Source organism: Polyodon spathula, chromosome 10 (assembly GCF_017654505.1).
Source record: "Polyodon spathula isolate WHYD16114869_AA chromosome 10, ASM1765450v1, whole genome shotgun sequence".
NCBI classification, from domain to species: Eukaryota; Metazoa; Chordata; class Actinopteri; order Acipenseriformes; family Polyodontidae; genus Polyodon; species Polyodon spathula.
The window spans coordinates 11,832,271-11,854,396 of record NC_054543.1 but is presented as its reverse complement, the minus strand read 5'-3'; the positions used below and the strand labels follow the sequence as shown (position 1 = coordinate 11,854,396).

The window sequence follows — 22,126 nt, the reverse complement described above, 5'->3', positions numbered from 1 at the left end:
TTTTTTTTTTTTTTTTTTTTTTTTTCCAGTTGTCTTTCCTTATCATGAATACTGCTGTAACTAATTGTTTTCAAAATGTTTTGTCTAAAATCAGTGTGTCCTCGAGGAAAAAGTTTATTTTGGTCACTGCATAAATGTGTGTGGGGTAAAGTCTATTTTATTCTTGTAGTTTTACATAATGGCAATTTAACCACACTAACCCCTCAAGAAAACTTATTAACAAACAATAAATGCGCATAGGTTTCTTATAAGCAGAAAATCCCAGGGAAGCACAACACCGAACAGCCCAGCGCTCCTGCCAGCTCTGCCTGTCTCTATCCTGCAGCTTTCTTTTCTAACCCCCAGTCTACCGACTGCCCTCTGTGATTAGTCAATGAGATGTCGTCACCAGAGGGTTTTTCTTTCCCTTACTAAATGGATGGGGCTGTCCTGGTTAATACACAGTTCAACAGAGGCCAAAAGATTGGAACAACTTCTGAATACTCGTTAGTTTCGACTTTTGTGGGACGTTACGAATGCTTGGCAGTTTCAGTGCTGCAGAGACAGAGTGCTTCCACTACTAATATACCAGGGCCAAAAAGAGGGTTAGTTTTAGCAAGGAGTGGATTTTCTTTTTATTAACAGTTTATTTTCTCTTGATTCAAGTGGAACCGTATGTCATATTTTGTCTCGCAATGGATTATATTTATTTAATGTTGTCTTTTCTTGTCAATTTGATATTTTTGGATTCTTGGGTGCATGCAGCAAAAACTCAAGGTAAATTTTGCTTTTGTTTATATATATATATATATATATATATATATATATATATATATATATATATATATATATATATATATATATTAAACTGGAAATATAATGCTAACATGTTACATTACCTATGTGATTCAGCAAAATCGTTGGAATCTTTGGAATTTGCATAAAAACAATGTGACAGATTTATGATCTTATTGATTATTATTACTGTTAGTTTAAAAAAAAAAAAAAAAAATTAACAAACAAGTTAATTTTGGCAGAGAGTTTTCTATTATTTGCTAACCCAGCTTTGATAATTTTAAATACACCCACATTACTGAACAGAACTTACTTACTGAACTCCTGAACCCTACAGACATGCAATAAGACACTTTTTGACAGGTGTATATTTACTGTACTCCCAACCACGTTTAAAGACACATTCAGTTTAGCTTTTTCTTAATTATTCTAAAAAAAAATAGATATTGTCAACATTTTATGGAAACTCAAACGATATCTCTGTAACTGGATTATACACTGAAAGGAATTACTAATAATAGTAGTATATTTGGAAGACATTTTGTTAAGAAAAATTAATTACAATACTTTTTAAACAGATATTTTGGTATCAACTTAATGTCCTTACATCTTTATGAACAAGAATAATAGCAATAAACACATGCAATAAATATTTAGTAATTCAATGGATTCAGTTTTTATTATTGGTTTTCAGAAAACTATGGTAGTCATTAAAAACAAAAAATGTCTTTGCAATTAATAAATGTGCCTTTTTATTTTTGCAGCAAACCTCTCTGGAAAGCTAACTGAATATGGGCTAATTGTTCCATTTAGTACAGATTCCCATGGTAGGTATATTTCTCACGTGGTCTCAGCAACTGGAAGAAATGAAGATGGTTCGTCTTCTGGGCGGAGGAGGGTGGCAAGGAGTGCCCAGGACCCTTTCCAACTCACCCCATCTGTCCAACATTTGTTTTTCAATGTCACAGTCTTTGGAAAGGAATTGCACTTACGCCTAAAGGCCAACAATAAGCTGGTAGCCCCTAGTGCCTTTGTGGAATGGCAAGAAGATTATGAGGACATTTCCAAGGAACCGATCCATGGGGACTGTGCTTTCAGTGGGGATGTAACTGACATGCCAGGGACTACTGTGGCAATAAGCAACTGTGATGGACTGGTAAGTTGTCTGTCTTTTAGAAAACAAATTTATTAAGACATTCTTTAGACATGCTGGCCTCATAGAAGTGTACATGTACTCATGTCTTATTTTTGCAGACACTGTCAAATACTGTAGTTACATTGAGGTAATTTGGATGTCATGGATAAACTGTGTAGCCAAGCAAATAGGCAGTGTATTTTTATCTGTAGTTTCATTTGTATGTTATGTAACTTTCCTCAGAGCAAACCCACTATCAGTTATTTATTTTTGCCCATGGGAAACTCTGAAAGCAAAATCCCACAAATTATAGGCTCCTCAATACCTGCCCAAGAGCAATAAAGGACAGTATTTTAATATTTGCCTATCCCACAAGCCCTTAGCACTATGTGCTAATTGGATTTAGAACAAGTTGCATACTGCAAGTTAGAGGGAATAGCATGACCCGGTGCTGAAACGGGAATCACAAACACACTTGATTTGTTTTACAAATATGAGTATATATTTCTAGTATGGTAGGTATAGTTAGAGAGTGACTTTAAGCCTTTATCTTGTGTGCTCTGCAGTGCTGACCTTACTATGTAATACTCTTATCCTGCCATAAATCATGTGCATTTAAAAACTACAGTACTATGAACTTTGTTTTTGTTGCATAGATTTTTTTCAGCTAACATACATAGTAGTTTATAAATGTGAGCTACCTTTGTTGGGAACATTTTTCTTTCAGCAGTCTTTAAGAGATTTTCTTAAAAGGATATTCATAGCCAGGCAGTTCCACCCATGTTAAAAGTAATTCATTTGTCAGCATTTGTATGTATTTGTGATGTTCAGTTGCATTTATGAACTCCTAATAATAATTACCAAGCTCTAAGACTAATTGGCAGTAATCTGACAGTTTTAAACCTTTCTTTATAAAATGTATGCAGACTTATTATCATCATGATATATTTACTGGGTACAGCACTTAATAAGGAGGTTAACTTCTGGGTTATCTAGATTTTGGGCAACATTTTCTATTGAATAATATGTAAATTATGATTGTAAAGGCATACACGTGTGTTTTGTCATTCTTCTTAGAATGAACTGTCAGCCAGTGATGATACAGTGAAGCTGGACGCAAAAGCAAAACTGAGTTTCTAGTCAGTATGTTGGGCATTTCCAATTGGAGTTGATGCTTCATATATTGACATGAAGAAGATTTATATTGAGTCTGGCCTTAAATGCCAAAAGTTTAGATACTGAACTGTTGTGGAATCCCTTTAAGTTAAAAACATGCAATGTTTCTTTGGTTGATAACCAGTCCTGTAGATCAATCACATACCAAAGTGACATTACAGATATCTGTTTATTTGAACTTCAAAATACCTTGTGTAAAGACAGATCAAAGGTCCAGTATGTTTAAAAACATGATATTTAATACACTCATTGTTATTCTCACAAAGTTGAGACCTAAAAGAGTTGTAATACAGTAGTTTAAAAAAAGTGGCAGATGGTTGTGTACTAAACAATGATTAAGGAATGTGTTTAGGACGGTAGAGGCACAGACAGCTATTTTATGAAGTGGAGGTGTATTTTGTTTCTGAATGCAAGCTCAACATGAACAAAAATGAAACTTGCCACCCAGGATGTACAGAGTATTACCAAGTGCAGGTATGGGATTGCAATTAGAAGGCCTTTTAGATCACTGACCTTTTCAACCTCACCCAAGTTTGGGCAAAATACCATAAAGATACATCCATTCTTCAAGTGGATTATCTCTTGGGACTCTGAGTGAAGTTAGGTTTATTCCCTTTTTATACTCAAGTGAATGTGATTGGGGCCACCTGGATTCCATTCAGATATGACCTAGTTGAACTTAGACAATAAATTAAGGCTTATTTCTCTTAGCAGCATATGCAGTGCTTGTCCTCTTTGAAAAATGCTTAAAAAGTCTGACAGTGCTGACACAACTATTAAATGCTATTTTGCCTTACATTTCAGTGTGCACTTTAAGGTGCCTATGCAAACTTATAAAAAATATTTTTGTAACAGGTTACAGCCATGTATAACTTTCAGCTTTGGTTGGCTGTACCTTTGAGTTCGTGCCCCTTTAAAAACGTGACCCAGAGATAAAAACTTACATTCAGCACTCACTACACACATGCAGGTCCCTGTCTAATGTGCAGGACAGCTAAGCTGTTTACCTGACATATAACACCAAAACAAAACACTTTAATACAAATTTTTCTAAAACCAAAATGGACAGACTTTTACAACTTTCCATCGGATTCTTCACTCAACAGCAGCAGCAACCTAGAGCGGACTGACTGCTTCCCTTTTATACCCTGCACTTGGCTCTGATGTTCAATTGGCAGGTGCAGGTGATAATTAATAATTAAACAATTAAATTAAACAAAAGCAATTACCTGGCAGGAAGGCTTTAACTCTGTCCCTGCCATAAAACAACAAAAAAAAAATATGTTGCAGGCCCCCCTGTATCCTCCCCCTTGTGCAATGTGCACAGGCCATTCCAAGGCCACCCCCCCAAAATACAACCACCCACCCCCAAGTCCACAAATTTTAATTTTCGCCCCTTCCTATGGGTGGGCTTGCGGATGGGTCGGTTCCTCCGGTGTCTTCGTGAAGGGACCGCGAACCAGCGAGGGCGAACCCGGACGGCTTGACCAGGGCGACTGGAGTGCAGGCCGGCAACCAGGAGCAAGCAGTGACATGCATAGGTGTGTGACTACGGAACTGTGTAGTGACATCTGGAGCTTCAGGGAGGACAAAGTGAGGGAAAGGGGGAGCGCACACGATGTCAGACCCTCACGTCGTGATGTCTGTAAGTCCAGGCGGAGCGCAGCAGGGGACCAGGCAAGCAACTGTGCCTAGCAATGCTGCGACCTGGGAGTTAGGACCAGCAGAGGGATGTCTGGGCATTCTGGTAGGGGAACCACGACGTCGGGGCAAGAGACTGCACCATCTGGCACTGGACTGGTTTTCTGGGGTGGTGATCGGGGCTGTGGTGGAGGTATCTTCTTCAACTCCTCCCCCAGTGTTGATCTCACCCACATCTCGAACATTAACTGCAGCTCTGTTGGTTCCCAGCTCTGGAAGTCCCCGTTCCACTCTCCACTGCCTGTTGCTTTTCTCCTGAGCAGCATTATTTGTATTTCTTCCAGCAGTTCCTTCCACTCTGGAACCATTGTCTATTTTTTTCTTTCCGGGTCAACAGGGGCATTCCAGGGTTCTGACATGATATGTGACCAAGCTGGCTGTACCTTTGGGTTCGTGCCTCTTTAAAAACGTGACCCAGAGGTAAAAAATTTGATTTTTAGAACTACTGCGCACATTTTATTCAAAACACAAAACAAACAAACAAACAAAAAACCTAGCTCTCATTGAGCACTCATTACACTCATGCAGGCCCCTGTCTAAAGTGCAGAACAGCTGAGCTGTTTACCTGACATATATAAACACAAACTTAGGTTTTAAACAGACCTTTATGACTTTCCATCGGGCTCTTCACTCAACAGCAGCAGCCTAGAGCAGACCCACTGCTTCCCTTTTATACCCTGCACCGGGCTTTCAATAACTGCCAGGTGCAGGTGATAATTAATAATTAAACAAAACAATTAAACAAAAGCAATTACCTTGGCAGGAAGGCTTTAACTGTCAAAACATTTTTATATTACAGGCCCCCTGTCCTGTTACATATCTGTTATATATATGTGTGTGTGTGTGTGTGTGTGTATATATATATATATATAGTCTATGTACCCCGGGACCTGGAGAAATGGTCGTTATATCAGGTTGTTCACAATAATAAGGTTTGACAATTTGCTATATCAGAATGATGAAGAAACGTCCAAATTGAATTGAACATCTTTATACAGAATACAGTAGTTCTTTCAAGACAGCTTCACATCGATCCACATTTAAATTGTATATTTAAAAGAAAACAGTAAAGAAATGAAAAAAATAAAAAGTACACTTCCATGCTGAATACAGTAATTACGTGCCCTTTCTCTTGAAAAACATATCCAGCATAGATTGCTTTGTATTGTTCGTGCTTTTCTCAATGCACGCTGTTTCAATCTTGTTACCTTCTCACGCCTGTTTCTATGGTTGCAGTTTGTTTGAAGATAGCAACGTTTGCATACGTCACACATTCTTCGCACTACAATAGGTCATCTACGAATCGTTTGTATTTTTTAATTAGTCTACCTAGCTTTTTGTTTTCACTGAGAGACTAACACAGTCACACTGGAGAAAGTTCAGTGTCAGTCACTACTGAGATCGTTTTATCCGGGAATATTTGGTAAATGCGATTGTTCTAATAGGGCTAATTTGCATTGAAAAAAACAGTTCTTGGATCATTAAAAAAGGGGGTTCGTTATAATAATTGTTCATTATAGTGAAGTTAGATGTGTGTGTGTGTGTATGTGTGTGTGTGTGTGTATGTATGTGTGTACATTAATAAACTAATTAATGTGTGGGGAAATTAATAAACTAATCTACATATAGTTGGCATGTAGTCCTGCACAGTTCAAGCAGCGTCTTTAAGAACTGAAAGGTTGTCTTATTAAACTGCAGTAGTTTTGCCTCAAGGTATTTTAAAACTTTCATAGGTTCTATTGTTTTCTGAAGTAAGTTTAGACTTACCAGTATTAAATTGACACCCAAAGGAACAATACAATCATTCATTCAGGGGTAATAGCCACTGTCTGTTAAAGACAGTACCATCCTGTGTATCAACACCAGGACTTTACCTCCATCAGATCTTATCAAACTCCCACTCCGAGCAATTTACTGGAGCCTTACCTTCAATTTCATGCATTTCAAATGTAGATATTTTAAGACAATCAAGCTCTTTCGAATCTAATTGTCATTTCAATCTGATCTGAACACATGCCTTTGCATTCAAGGAAAAACATTACCACAGCCCTTATCCACTAGCTTAACTGCTGTAGGATGTGTTTATTTTTATTTTGGGTGGAGATGTGCTATCTACTGCACTGGATGGGTTGTGCTTTGGTTGGAGAGTTTGGTTGGAATGCTCACACCATTTCTGGCAATGACATTTTAATGTTTTCATTAATTTAGGACACATACTAGAGCTTATAACATTTTTTAAAGGCTTGTGTGTACAGTAACAGGCTAGGGACAGTCCCTACAAAAATTACTTATCCACTGTCAAACAAAAATAATATTCCTTTGGAGATAATTTGGTTGGCCTTACTTGTACCACATCTGTCCATGTGTTAAATATTTTAGTAAAGTGTTGTTAAGGCTTATTGAGGTCTATGTGTTTTTAAAATGATAATGTAAATTATATGATTGATATTCAGAGAGTGACAATAATTCAAGTCAATTCTGTAATTACAGTTTGCACATTCTTGATTAATGACTTTTGTTTGAGTCAATGCGTGAGTGTATGTTGTGAGAAATATGACCATAAAGTTTAAACTTTTACCCTTTTAATAATTTCAAAATCACATCAACCTTCTATGTATTACTTGTTTTTTCCAATCTTGTTAATAGAATATTTGCTGACCAAAATTAGCAGAGCAATTGTAAGGGACTGGTGGTAGCGGCCTGGGACTAAGGAGTTAGTTTGTAGACTACGTTGGTTTGCAGAAGTATTCAGCACATACCAATAATGTCACATTTTGTTGAATTACAAATAATCTATGCATGAATTTTTCAAAAAAACGTCTTTAATTCAACGCTGTAAAGTTAAACTGAACACTGTTATATGAGGAGGAGGTTAAATGTCAGTAAAACTTCCAAAAAAAATGTACAAAATAAAATTTACTGGTTCCATAAGTATTCAGCGCCTTAAGTCATTACTTGGTAGAAGCACCTTTTGCAGCAATTACTGCTATGAGTCTTTTTGGATAGGTCTCTACTAGCTTTGTACAGTAGGATGGTGAAATTTTTGCCCATTCTTCATGGGAAAAGTGCTCCAGTTCTGAAAAGTTTGTTGGGGATCGTCAATGGACTACAATCATCAAGTCTTGCCATAAATTTTCGATTGGATTCAAGTCAGGACTTTGACTGGGCCACTCAAGATCATAAATCCTCATGTTCAATCACTCCAGTGTGGCTTTGGCTTTGTGCTTCGGGTCATTGTCCTGCTGAAATGTGAATTTCTTCCCCAGGTTTAGAGTCTTGGCTGACTCAAACAGGTTTTCCTTAAAGATTTACCTCTTTGCACCATACAGTCTCCCCACCGTCCTGACAAGCTTCCCAGTTCCTGCTGAAGAGAAGAAACCACCACCATGCTTGACAGTTGGGATGGTGTTGACTGGGTGATGTGCAGTGTTGGGCTTGCGCCAGACATAACGCTTGGAATTTAGACCGAAAAGTTTTTTTCTTGTCTGACCACAAAACCTTTTTCCACATGTCTGCAGTATCATCTACATGCTTTTTCGCAAACTCCATACGTGCTTTAAGATGAGGCTTTTTGAGTAATGGCTTCTTTCTTGCCACCCATCCATACAGACCAGCTTTGTGTAGGGACCGGCTTATTGTCCATATGTGAACACTGACTCCCATCTCAGACACATAACTTTGCAGATTTCTCAAGGTCATTGTTGGCTTCATAGTAACATCCCAAAGCAATTTCCTGCTTGCCCGGCTGCTCAGTTTGAGGGCGACCTGATCTGGGTAGTGTCTGGGTGGTGTGATGCGTCTTCCACTTTTTAATGATGTTCTTCATTGTGCTGAGAGGGATAATCAGCACCTTTGAACTTTTCTTGTACCCTTCTCCTGCTCTGTGACTCTCTACCACATTATCCCTGAATTGTTTCGAAAGCTCCTTGCTTTGTTGGATCACTATATGAGTTGCAGCTTGAAGTCTTTATATACCTGTAGGAAATTATCTACATGTTAAACCACTTTGAGTACAGGCTGAAACCATTTCACTAATTTTTTTACCTTTCAAACAAATCATTTGCACTTGAGCTGATTTAGGGCTGCAGTAGTAAAGGGGTTGAATACTCTGTTTTTCTCTGTAAAGCTTACTTATTTATATTCTATATGCATTTTTTAACTTAATCAATGTTGAGTCAATTCTACATGTAAAGTCAAATTGGAAAGAGCCGTGGAATATGCTCAGGTGCCAATAAAATGTGAAAACTTTGCAGAGGGGTGAATACTTCAGCAAACCACTGCATGTACTATATATTTCCCACTGAAGAAATAAATATGAAACATCTGGTTTGGGGCCTCAGTTTTAGATGAGACCACAGCTAGAGAAATGTAAGCGATATATGGAGTCTTCACTTTTTATTTTACTGTACATACTACTTACATTTGTTCCCATTCATCAAAAACCATATCATGTATGACCTGAACAAATGTCAGGGTTTACATTGAAATTAATTGTAGAGAATATTCTTTTCCAAGAACCATAGGGATACAATATTTTTTATTTTCCAGGAACATGGTTGATTTCTTAAAATACAATAAAAAACGAATCTGGTGTTCATCTTCATTAGAGTAAATGATCTTCCTTTGTTTTCATGTTGAATAAATGTTAAATATTAGCTTAATATTGGAAAGGTTTTGTGCTGATTTAGAAAAGAGTGTTGCCTGTAATTGCCAGCTTTAATTTGGCTTTACTTATGACTCTCAGACTCTTTCCATGCCTCTCAGTGTTCTACACCACAGATGCTCCTGCTAAACTAGTTCCAAACCCCCAGCAACAATCAGATGATAAGTGTTGTTTTGCATCATTCCTATTTGAATAACACAGCTCTGCCAACACCTGGTTCCAAGTATAACTTCTTCAGCTTATACATCATGGAGTGGAGAACCTATTTCATGCAATTCTGCAACATATTTGTGTAAGGGGATGCACAAAACCAAATCTTTGTAAACATAACATTAGTTTTCTTGGCTGTATGCTGTTTATAAGGTTTGTGTTAGATAAAAGTCAGGTTCTCAAGAGCAGTGTTACCTAATGGTTTTCACACCATTAGAAAGAAAGTTACCTGTGTTGTTAATGACAAAGTGCACCAGTGGTGCTGCTCATTAGTAGGTTGAGAATTCCCACCACACTGCTGTTACTAGTGTAATCGCACATTATGCTATGCAAGAAACTGTCTTCTCACTTGGCCAGGTAATGGGATAATTGCTTGCATTCTTTATACCAATAGATCGATGAGCAGTCAACAGAGTTTGAGGTAAGTCATGGCTGCTCCATACCCATATTAGGTACAATTAGTGGTTCCTCAGGGAAGAAGGTAAACCTGTGCTAGCCATTCTTACACTCTGCAGGATCTCGTTGAGCTCTGAAGCCCATGAAACATTCAGCCAACTTTTTTCTGGCAACTATTCAAGCTGCTGCTTGTAGGTGGCATTTTCCAGGAATTTTCCCTATGTAAAGCAACATTATCAAAAGTCTTGTTTTGCATGCTGTGAGACAATTTTTGCATGCCAGACTTTCAAGTAGATTATTATTATAATGAATTGGTTATTTAGCGGACACTTTTATCCAAAGCGACTTACATAGACTTGCATCAAACTATGCATCGCAACTGCTGCTGCAAGTCACTACAGTGGTGCAAAACAATTACATCCCAAAAGAGAAAAAAGGCTCTTTACAGGAACATTTAAAAGGGACCAAGAACAAAGTACACAGAAAGAGTGCTTGGAACTGCAAATGTAAGTCAAAAAGGAAGTTAGAAAGGCTAAGAGAGCGATAGAAATTAACATTGCCAAGGGAGTTAAAACAATTTCAAAAAGTTTTTTTCAATATTACAACAGCAAAAGAACATTCAAAGAGGAAGTAAAATGTCACAGAGATACAAAGGGCAAAGTTGTAGATGAAGAGAAAAAAATAGCAAATATATTAAATGATTACTTTTTAAGTTTTTTTACAAAGGAGAATACAGGCAACATGCCCCACATGCCAACCTGTTCCTGTCCAGTTTTAAATAAGTTTAGCATAACAGAGGCAGCAGCACTAAATGGACTAGGAGCTCTTAAAATAAACAAATCCCCTGGACCGGCTGAGATCCTCCCAGTAGTACTCAAAGAAATGAAAGAAGTTATTTACAAACCACTAACCAAGATCATGCAACATTCTCGACAGACTGGAGAATTGCAAGCGTAATACTGATCCACAAAAAGGAAGGCAAAACCGAACCAGATAACTGCAGACCAATAAGCCTGACTTCTATTATATGTAAACTTATGGAAACTATAATACGATCCAAAATGGAAACTTATCCATATGGTAACAGTTTACTGGGAGACAGTCAGCATGGTTTTAGGATGTGTCTAACTAACCTGCTTGATTTTTTTGAGGATGCAACATCGACAATGGATAATTGCAAAACATACGGCATAGTTTATTTAGATTTCCAGAAAGCTTTTCATAAAGTCCTGCATAAACGATTAATTCTCAAACTGAACGCAGTAGGGATTCAAGGAAATGCATGCACATGGATTAGGGAGTGGTTAACATGTAGAAAACAGAAAGTACTAATTAGAGGAGAAACCTCAAAATGGAATGAGGTAACCAGTGGAGTACCACAGGGATCAATATTAGATCCTCTGCTCTTTCTAATCTACATTAATGACTTAGATTCTGTTATAAAATGGGTATTTTAAATACTCTATTCTGATTGGTCAAAACAGGTCACATGTGGGTGTGAATATTACAGTATGTTCCCATGGATTGAAACTTTTTTTCAAAAAGGGGCAAATCACTTGTAGATATTCATACGCCACTAGAATTCTGGGGAAAAAAAAAAAGAGTTCATGTTGACTCAGAAATGTTTTCATCAAGGCAATCTGGGTAGCTATAAAAAAGGCCAACAGAATGCTTGGATATATAGTGAAAAATGTTGAATTCAAAGCAAGGGAAGTAATGTTAAAACTTTACAATGCATTAGTAAGACCTCATCTAGAATATTGTGTTCAGTTCTGGTCACCTCGCTACAAAAAGGATATTGTTGCTCTAGAAAGAGTGCAAAGAAGAGCAATCAGAATTATTCTGGGTTTAAAAGGCATGTCATATGCAGACAGATTAAACCAATTGAATCTGTTCAGTCTTGAAGAAAGAAAACTACGTGGCGATCTGATTCAAGCTTTCAAAATTCTAAAAGACATGGACAATGTTAACCCAAGGGACTTTTTCAACCCGAAAAAAGAAACAAGGACAAGGGGTCACAAATGGAGATTAGGTAATGGGGCATTCAGAACAGAAAATAGGAGGCACTTTTTTTACACAGAGAATCGTGAGGGTCTGGAATCAACTCCCCAGTAATGTTGTTACAGCTGACACCCTGGGATCCTACAAGAAGCTGCTTGATGAGATTCTGGGATCAATAAGGTATTAACGACCAAACGATCAAGATGGGCTGAAAGGCCTCCTCTCATTTGTAAACTTTCTTATGTTCTTAATATGACCTCGGTTGTAAATCTCAGCGTATTGTGTACTGTATTGTAAGCATGTTTTATAATATGTTAATAGTTCTACAAACTGGTGTTCTGTTTGTACATAAACAAGTTGCTCTGAAGGGCTCCATGAGGCTGAAGGTTCAAACCGGCATTGGCAATGTTTGCTCTCAATCTTTGAAGATTAAAATTTACAATCCACGATGGCACATTATTCTGTGTCTAACTTTAGCGAACACCTATCAATATCACTCAATATGGATGGTTTCGATAGCCATTTTCATTGAATGTACTTAGTGGGCAGTTGTCTCCGTATGGGCTAAGGCAGCATGCAGTTGATTTTGGGAGTGCTAACTGTTCTTAAAACCTACGCAGTAGATCTCCTATCATGCCTCCATAGTGTTAATAATAAAGATTGAAGATTGACATGTATAACCCAGAAAGAGTTGTGCTTGTTAGTTTTGCATGTTGTGCGTACTTATTTCATTGAGGGTGTGTAAATGATAGGTATTGCTTACTACTTGTGAAGGACATAATGGATGGTTTTGGTGGAGGTTTGCTTTGCGTATCTGAGTGTGGAAATCAGTTATTGACATGTGTCGTAGTCAGGTTTCAGTGAACATTGATGCTTACCCATTCCAGTACAGTATAGAACTATGCACTCTGCACTACTATATTTACAGTAATGGCAATCCTTTTGCTTCTGACACTGCTATTATTTTTAATTTTATACACCATAACAGCTCTTTTGGCATGAACCCAAATTGCAGAAGGACCAAGTGTCAGAAATGCCTGCACTGTAATATCTTGGGTCTATTGCCCAACTCCAGAGCAGTCTGGTTGCTCATCACTGGTATCTGACACAAGAAAGACAGGTGGAACATGCCATAAGGGAAGAACTGGTTGCTATTATTACTAGTCTGTTTGCACTGGCTTTTCAGTTGGTAAAGTATATATAGAATGTGCTTCAGGGACAGATGGGTTATACTGTAATTACTGTACTAACCTTATTCCTGTTCTAACATCTGATACCATGCTAGAGCTATATTTTGGTATCATATTCCACTTCACATGAATTAGTTCCAGGTTTCTTTCTATGGGCAGAGTGTTGCTGGCGGGCAGGTTGATCATTACATTTTAGTGTACAAGCTGTACACTAGGTAACATAACTGTGATATTTCATACTCAGATTGTTCTTAAAGTGTGTCCAGCAATAAAGAAACCTGGAATAAGCACTGATAAGTGCACTCACACAACATAAACCAAAAACTCATACTGTATTTAATTTCAAAATGTATTTAAGGACATAGAACACAGAAATCACTTATACATCATCATATTTAGTTTTTGTTACATTTTTACCATGGTAAATTAGTAAAATGATAGGTCTACTATTTGAGTTTTATGATATATTTCCCATTCTAGTCATAAATTTGTTTTACTCAAAATCTATCCACTAATCCCAATTCTATTTCTGCCACATCTGTGGAAGAGGTGAAACTAGATGAAAAAGACTTAACTGCTAATAATCTCCTGCTCTGGAGACCTGTCCTGCCGTATTATTTCACTCTAACGCTGCTGAGTAAGCAGAGTTTATCTTTTAATTCATTTTAAACCCTATTGATCCAGTAAATGCATAATAGTGCCCACATGTGCTCTTTACCCTTTTTGATATACATCTGAATCATGGAGTATTGAAAACAAGAAAATAAATAGATCTTCCCAAAGTATATGTATTATTTTATATGAGAAAATGGAGGTGACATATATTGTTATAATACTCTATATTTTCTTGGTTAGCCATCAAATACACTATGGTAATAATAATAATGATAAAAAATAAAAAATAATTATTAAGAAATCCTTGATGAACATTCTCATGTTGTTGTATCCCTTTGTGTTTTAACTGACATCTCCAAAATTGAACTGTTAATACTGTGCAGGGTTGTTTAGATGGTTTCTGTCAAGATCATTAATATAAAAATGTAGAAACTTTCATGTAGCACACATGGCAATACAGCAACAAAAATAACTTGCACATGTTAAAACACACGGGAAATAGGTGAAATATTGTGTTGGTTTGGTTATGAGTCAAAAGCTAAATTAACAAACACACATTGTTAAGTCATCTGTTGGAGAAACATTCTGTAGTGTTATTCATAATTTATGTTGGAGTAATGGATGAATGAGTCTAGCTAGAGATTATCTCATCCAGTTTAGTCAACATTCTTGGACTAACATCACACTTGGCTCCACATATCCTATGTTGCTGAACATGCTTAGGCTTTCAAATATCTGTTTTTTTTCAGAAAAATATTTCACACCATCACTCCCTTACACTGCAATTCTCAGATATCTACTTCCCACATAATCTGCAAAAGATAGAAAACCTCATCACAGACCATTCCCTCAATGATATTTAACTGCACATTGACATTAAGGCAGCACCTCTTCTTTGAGCAAATCTTAAATAAACATCACTCATTCATTCCCCATTTGGTCTGTTGTTAAAACCTGTAGAGCACCAGTACATAACTGCAGGTACTCAATTCAAATGAAGAAATAGAACCCTGATTGGAAGGACCAATGTGGAAGGATGTTTATTTTAATTTTTTTTTATAGCATTTCTAGCTGAAAGTTGCATGGCCCTCTGAGGACTGTGTCTGCTAATGGATCTTCCTGACTCGTTTCCAATGTTCATTAATTTATATTTTACCCCCCCCCCCCCCCCCCCCGCCCCTCACACAACTGAAGTATAGATGATATATGAGAATGCTGGGCACAGGAAGTTCTTGGGCTTTGCTGTAACTATATAAAGTGAATGTGGGAGATTTTCCAAGTTGAACAGTGTTGAGTTGATTGAGTGAAGATCTGGATACTCTATCCCTATGGAGCAAAGCAAACCTCTGCTCATGTTAAACTGAATGAAGACTGTACAAAATCTTATTGTGGCAGGAAAGCTGAGCAGTGACGTATCCAGTCCAGACCCGAAAACTACACAGGCAGGTACTTGTGGAGTTGAAAGCACTGTGGTGTGTTTTTATTCAAAATAAAAATAATGAAACAAAAACAGTGCTCACAGATCAAAATAAAAGTTTTAACAAATACAAATCTTGCAACACATAAGTAACCAAACACATTGGTCAGGCTGGGCCGTCACCTTCACTGATCCTGTCTAATCCAGTTTTTTCCTTTTTAATTTCGTTTTATTCTCCGCTTGCTCTCGTTCTCTCCTCTGAACACCCACCCCGACCAGAAAAAGCTGCTGTTTTTTATACTGTGACCATCTTCAGATTAACAATAAATTAATTTAATCTGGAGATGGTCACATTCTGTACAGTATTTTTAATATCTTCGTGGTCGAAAGCAACTCTGTTAATTAGTTCGCTGCCATTCATGGAGGCTCATGAGCTGTCTGGCAGAGATGAGCTGCTAACACCGCCTCTGCCTGACCGCACTTAACCCTTCACGGTCTTATGTCGGACCAGGTCCGACATTACAAAGAAGCAGAGAAAACCTTTCAATGGCCAAGAATGCAACATCCACAGTAAGACTCCATAAAAACAGCAACATAATCAAGATTAAAAAAGGAGTTTGTCAAAGAGATACAATTTCCCCAAAGCTCTTCACGGCCACCTTAGACAACATTTTCAAAACACTGGATTGGGACAATAAGAGGCTGAAGATCAATGGAGCCTACTTGAGTCACCTAAGATTTGCTGATGACATCCTCATATTTACAATGTGCCCAGAAGAATTACAAACAAGAATACAAGAACTACACAAGACTAGTATCAAAGCGGGTTTGAAAATGAACCTGAAGAAGACTCAAGTCATGTTCAATATATATACCACTCCACAGGCAATTGAATCCAATGGGATCAAGCTTGAAGAAGTCAGTAACTACATATACTTAGGACAGTTAGTTTCGGTAATGGAGAACCAAATGTGCGAAATCAACAGAAGAGCGAAAATGGGCTGGAGTGCCTTTGGAGGATTAAGCATGGTTCTGAAAGGGAAACTGCCCTTATGCCTCAAGAGGAAAGTCTTTGACCAATGCGTGTTGCCAGTGCTAACTTATGGATGTGAGACCTGGACCGTCAATGCAAAAATGACTCAAAAAATGACAAACGACATAATGGAGTATGGAAAGATGCATGCTTTGAATAACAAGAAAAAATGAAGGTATGGATAAGAGCGCTACAAAAGTATGCCCTGTTATTATAAGAGCGAGAAAACTGAAATGGCAGTGGGCCGGACATGTAGCAATAAGAAAAGGGTATCGCTGGACCAAGGAGATGCTAGACTGGATCCCAAGAGATATAAAGCGACCAAGAAGACAAGATGAAATTAGGAAACACGCCAGAGCAACGTAGATAAGGGATGCAGCAGGCAGGCTTTTGTAGAAGAATCTTGGGGAGGTCTTCATCCAGCAGTGGATTGAAAAAGGTTGAATAGGATGAACTACTACTACTGATACTACTATATATATATATATATATATATATATATATATATATATATATATATATATATATATATATATATATATATATATATATATATATATATATATATATATATATATATAGGAATTGTGATTAGCAGATGGTTAGCATTATTATTCTCTTTTTGACCTCCAAACAGTTGCCATCAGTTTTGTGTGTGCTTATTGAATTGATATGTTATTGATCTTGTGGGCCCTTTGTCTTATTCAATTCTATTGTTGTGGTCTATTGTCCAACTAGTATAAAGTGTTCTGCACAAAAACAATGTTAATGTCAAAATAAGGGAGAAAAAAATGCAATGTTAATATTTCAACAGCCTTGATAAATATGTAAATAAATTATTGTAAAACCGTGTAGGGCACCGCAAATGCACCTAGCTGCACTCAAGCTAGTTTTATAATATTAACATTAACATTAACTTTAGGTGTGTGCGGTGGGGCAAAAAGGGCACTGAATGGAAGTTGGGTCCAGAAAAGGTTAATAGTTTATGTTCTCTTCACCCCCAGCTCTCAGTTCCACACATACAAACTCACCCTCACCAGAACACATACTGTTTTTGCCAACATTAATTAACTCACTGCTGAACTCTTTCACCAGTCTCCTTACAGGTGACAACTGGTGTCTATGGAATGGAAAACTAATATGAAAATAATATGGATGAATGCTGTGAATCCTTTCCAACAGGTGGTATTTTTCTTTCCCACATATTACATTACACATTTCTGACGTAACGTTTGGAATGGATTTATTAAAGCAACATTATTGAAACGGTAAATGAAACAGTATTCAGCACATGTTCTGTTTCAACTCCTCGCCGATGCATTTGTTGACAAGGTGTTCTGTTAAACAACACATTTTTTAGGAACTAAATTGTTAACAAAAATACACTGCAAAAAATAGTGGACACTTTGGAAACAGGTGTGTCTTGTTCAGTGTTTCTGTGGTTTGGGCTACAGTAACACATCTATGTTGCACACAAAAGTACACTATTATGCATGTTGTGAAGTTACAGAGACTTCTCACACAGCTTATATTGGTCTAGTGGGTCACATGACAATATAAATTGATATTCATTACAGACTAGGGGATTTTTTTTATCCAACTCAAACATCATATTTCATGGGTAAAGGGAGGAATTTGGACACCAAGATATTTGTTCTTTTTTTATTTCTTTCTTTCTACCCATCATTAATGAGTTAAATCTTTCTACTGCAAACTTTTTATCATGATGAGCTTGTTTTCTGATGTGTAACATATGTCAACTAGCATTTAAAATCTATCCAGTCTATACCAGCTTGTTATAGATTTGGAACCTGAAACCAGGCTGTCTATTAATACTGCACAGATGAAGTCAGGATGATGGAAATATATAGTATACAGTAGGAGTAGAAGCATACATCTTCTCTGACCAATAAGTATAGTACCGTTTAAATGGGTGTTTAAAAAGAATCATAGGCCTGATGATGTTTTACTGCAAGAATTTGACCAGCTAAACATAGCTTTTGCAGAAGAAGCAACCATATTAACAATTATAAGGTCATACATATGTATTCAGCTTAAACATAAAAGCTTGCTAGTTATCTTTAAGAATCATCTACTTGGTTTACCACCTGTATGACACATTGAATCCTCGCCATATACCTTGGCTTTTTTTTAAACCAAAACATTTAAGGATAAGCCATTTCTTTAAACCACTATTTTAGAGTCCTGAAAAGCATCATCTGGTTTGAGAACGATACTGACTGGGGGAGAGAAATTAAGGATTATCCATCAATATGGCAGATATTGTTAGTATGCGGAATTTGGTGTGCCCGTGTTATTTAAATTGTGATATATTTACATTTTTTTGTAAGGTGTCAACAGATAGTGCTTCATAATTTTAGTAAAAAGACATACATGGGAGACCTTTTTCATTGCACACTCATACATTGTCTGTGGGGCAGACAGTATACATGGAATGATTACTTGAATGTTCTGAATTTAGCTGTAAGCATATATTAATGATGGTTTCACAGACCTTGCCTTGGACTACTGTACCTAAAGTCTATGTAAAATATATTGCAACTTAAAGGAAAGTAGAAAAAGGTCCACTTTTGACTATCATGCAGAATTTATCTGGCTGTACCTATATGAGAAACATTGGAAGGGAACATTTGCAAGTTCAATAGTTTAACTAGACTTCTAAGCACACAATATGGATTAGGATTATTTTACTTGGTGATATTATACTAAGTAACAATACCGTAATTATACTGGTTTAAAAAAAACCCCAGAAAGAACAAAAAAGAAAGCATTGTGAATTTATGTTTGATACATATAATACAGGGTTTAGTTTTCCTAGTCTACTGAAATTGAGAGATGGCTGTGTGATACTAGATGTTTATTCAAGAAAATATTGTACTTTATGTGGTCTGGACAGTTGTTATTTAGATTTCAGAGGAAATGTGGGCAAAACTATATAAAACATATACTATAACCGAAAAGCATTTGTAGTCTTTATGTTTGAAAGAATGTTGAATGTAAATTAATTAGTGCTGGGACAAACACAGGATTTTCACGTTCGGATATTCGCTCATAATTTAAATATTCATTCGTTTTTTCAAACAGTAATGAAAACCGTTATATTGCTCTGAACGCAGGTAGAGACAGAGCACAGACATAGTTAAAATAGAAAAATATCCCAGGAAAAGAATAAGTTGTGTAGACCTTACATTACCCCAGTGAATTAACATACAGAACAAAGGATGCCAAATAGCAGTTCAAGTTGTGTTGTTTTGTTTATTCCTGATATATATATATATATATATACATATATATATATATATATATATATATCACACAGATTGCCGTTTCCTCTTTTTAGAGCTAATTTTTGAAACTGCCACTCAAATTCTGGTGAGACGGTAAATAAGTGCAAGATGTTTTTGTCATTTGTAGTGAATACTTACATCTAATTTTTGTATTCGAATACATGTCAAAACATATTCGTTAGAATATTCTGATATTTGTCCCAGCATAAAATTTATATTGTGAACAAGCACTTAAATGCCACCACAAAGCAATGCTGTTCAGAAGAACAATTCAGTCTGGCTCACCCGAAATTGTGGGTTTTAACTAACAGACCAGTTTTTTTTGTAATTTTAAATGACACTGTATACTCTGTAAAAAAAAAAAAAAAAAAGAAATTAAAAAAGGCTGTGGTTTGGCAACTTTGTATGGCTTATGGTTTCTCAGCTAAAAAAAAAATTAAAAACAGCTAAACCAAAATAATTACACACTCTCTAACAAATGTGAAATAACATGTTTTTTCTTGCTTAGAGTGGCATTTCCGTTTTGAGGACTCGTGTCCTAAATGCCGTCCTGGTAAGTGGGTGGGATAGATCAATAGGTACCTGCAAGGTGTAGGAAAGAGTCTAAAGACAGAATGGTGCCAACCTGGGACAAGAACAACTATAGCATACAAAGCATTGATAAATATCTCCAACAAAGCAAAGCAAATCTACAACTACACACAAAGTTACTCAAGCCACTTTGATGAGTTGATGAGTTCAACAAAAATTTTAGGATTGATAATCAAAGAGTGTATTCAGAGATCTGCAATCTGGTTTGTCAGTGAACATATGCTGGGGGAAAAGATATTTCTAAAAAATATGTTTTTCCTAGAGGAGTGTAGGGATAATGCTTACAGCATCTGGTGAGGTCTCAGTCAGACAATCATGCAAATTTTCCATTCATGAGTCATAATTCCCATTGATACTGTACATTACTGTACAATTGATCTGCTGCTTGTGTGGTCAGTTGTTAAAAGTTCAAAGGTTCAATGATTAAAGTCTTACAAAAAAAAAAAAAGATGACTACTTATATATGTTTTGTTCAGAATTGGTTTAGGGACATATTTCCTTCATTAGTGGCTCAAAAGTAATACTTTCTTAACTATAAATATTTATATGAATTTAAAAATACTGTAGAACAAGAAAGGAAAAACTCCCTATTGTTACCCCACATTCTTAAACACAGCTTCTGCTTTTTCTACTTAACTTATTAATTATCTACCTATTTCTGCATGGTGTTTAATTCTGACTTTGGGCAGTATAGTATTTATTTTAAGCAGCATTGGTACCTTTGAAAGAATTAAGAGGATGGTTTCATTTCCCAGCAGTGAGTGCAGTGTAAGCCTACAACTAGTGAAAATAAACTTGTGAAACTATAGCAGCCAAGGTCAAGGCTGTCTGTCTGTGGAGAATGCAATATAATCAGAGAAGCAGAGAAAGACAACCCCAGATGTGTCTGTCTGCTCATGAAACCAATCAAAAAAGTAGGTTGTTTGCTTTCTTCTTAAATGTGTTTGAGCTGCTTTTAAACTGTAGTCTTCATCATTTTCTCAGACTTTGTATTGTGGAAAAGTGGAGAATGACTGTAATTGCAATTGTACAGTATTTTATAAAGTACAGCACACATATGAACTGCACACACAGTCCTATGGACCATACAGTCATGCTTTATTATAAATTATAGACTGCTCAGGATCTTTCAACCAATCTGAGTGCATGTTTCGTCTTCTGTATTCCACGACACATTACGGAGAAACCCCATTCATGCATCAACTGGACTACTTTCAGTTTTTACCAAGCTCTATTCTCAATAGCCGCTAGGGTGACATAACCTGCTTTAAAACCGCACACAGGCCCCTCTCGGAAATTTCTTTTAGCTGCAAAGTCATTTAAAAACAGTGACATCACAATCTGCTGCATACCTCGGCCACGTAACAGCGTTCTCTCATCAACCTCTTTTCAATGAAATTGTCAAAATAAAGGTTGGTAATGATGAGAAAACAAATATAAGTATAGTATTAGTAATAAAGCAATAGGCTTATAGGACGGCAAACGTCTGTGTGTGGTGGAATATCGACTCAAATTGAAGTGTACGGACCGAAGCTGATGTAGCCCCATGTGATGATACCAAACAAGACTACATCTGCACTTTTTTTTTTTTTAGCCATTACACTAAACCTGCATGTCTGTGACAATTAAAAGCCTGTTTGCTGATTTGTAAGCAATTGCTAAGGTCCTTGAAATATCATCCTCTTCCTGTATCAGGTTTAAATTTGGATTCCTCATTCCTCCTTATAGGAAAAATGATTACAGTATTACAAAACACTGCATTCCCTCAGTAAAGAGACGCTTGACACACAGTATCACTTTCTTATGGTGCCTACTGTATATCTGATACACTCTGTTAATAAACAGAGTTCCTCAACACATGTAAGTATTTCTGAATAATGTGTAGGTAGGCTCGTCAAAAAAAATGTCAATGTGTT

The 22,126-nt window shown here is 36.7% G+C and overlaps 1 protein-coding gene across 7 annotated transcripts in view; it reads left to right on the top strand.

Annotated features, from left to right (window-relative positions):
- Positions 1–437: 437 nt before the first annotated feature.
- The window catches only part of LOC121322252 (A disintegrin and metalloproteinase with thrombospondin motifs 3-like), a 59,095-nt gene continuing 37,406 nt past the window's right edge, over positions 438–22,126 (top strand). For 6 of the 7 annotated variants that reach the window (XM_041261941.1, XM_041261940.1, XM_041261938.1 and 3 more), the window contains exons 1-2: positions 438–756; positions 1,539–1,930. In XM_041261941.1, the coding sequence (XP_041117875.1) occupies positions 675–756; positions 1,539–1,930 (474 nt within the window). In that variant the 5' untranslated portion in view covers positions 438–674. The remainder of the gene's footprint in view (positions 757–1,538; positions 1,931–22,126) is intronic. The other variant, XM_041261942.1, reaches the window with a different exon arrangement.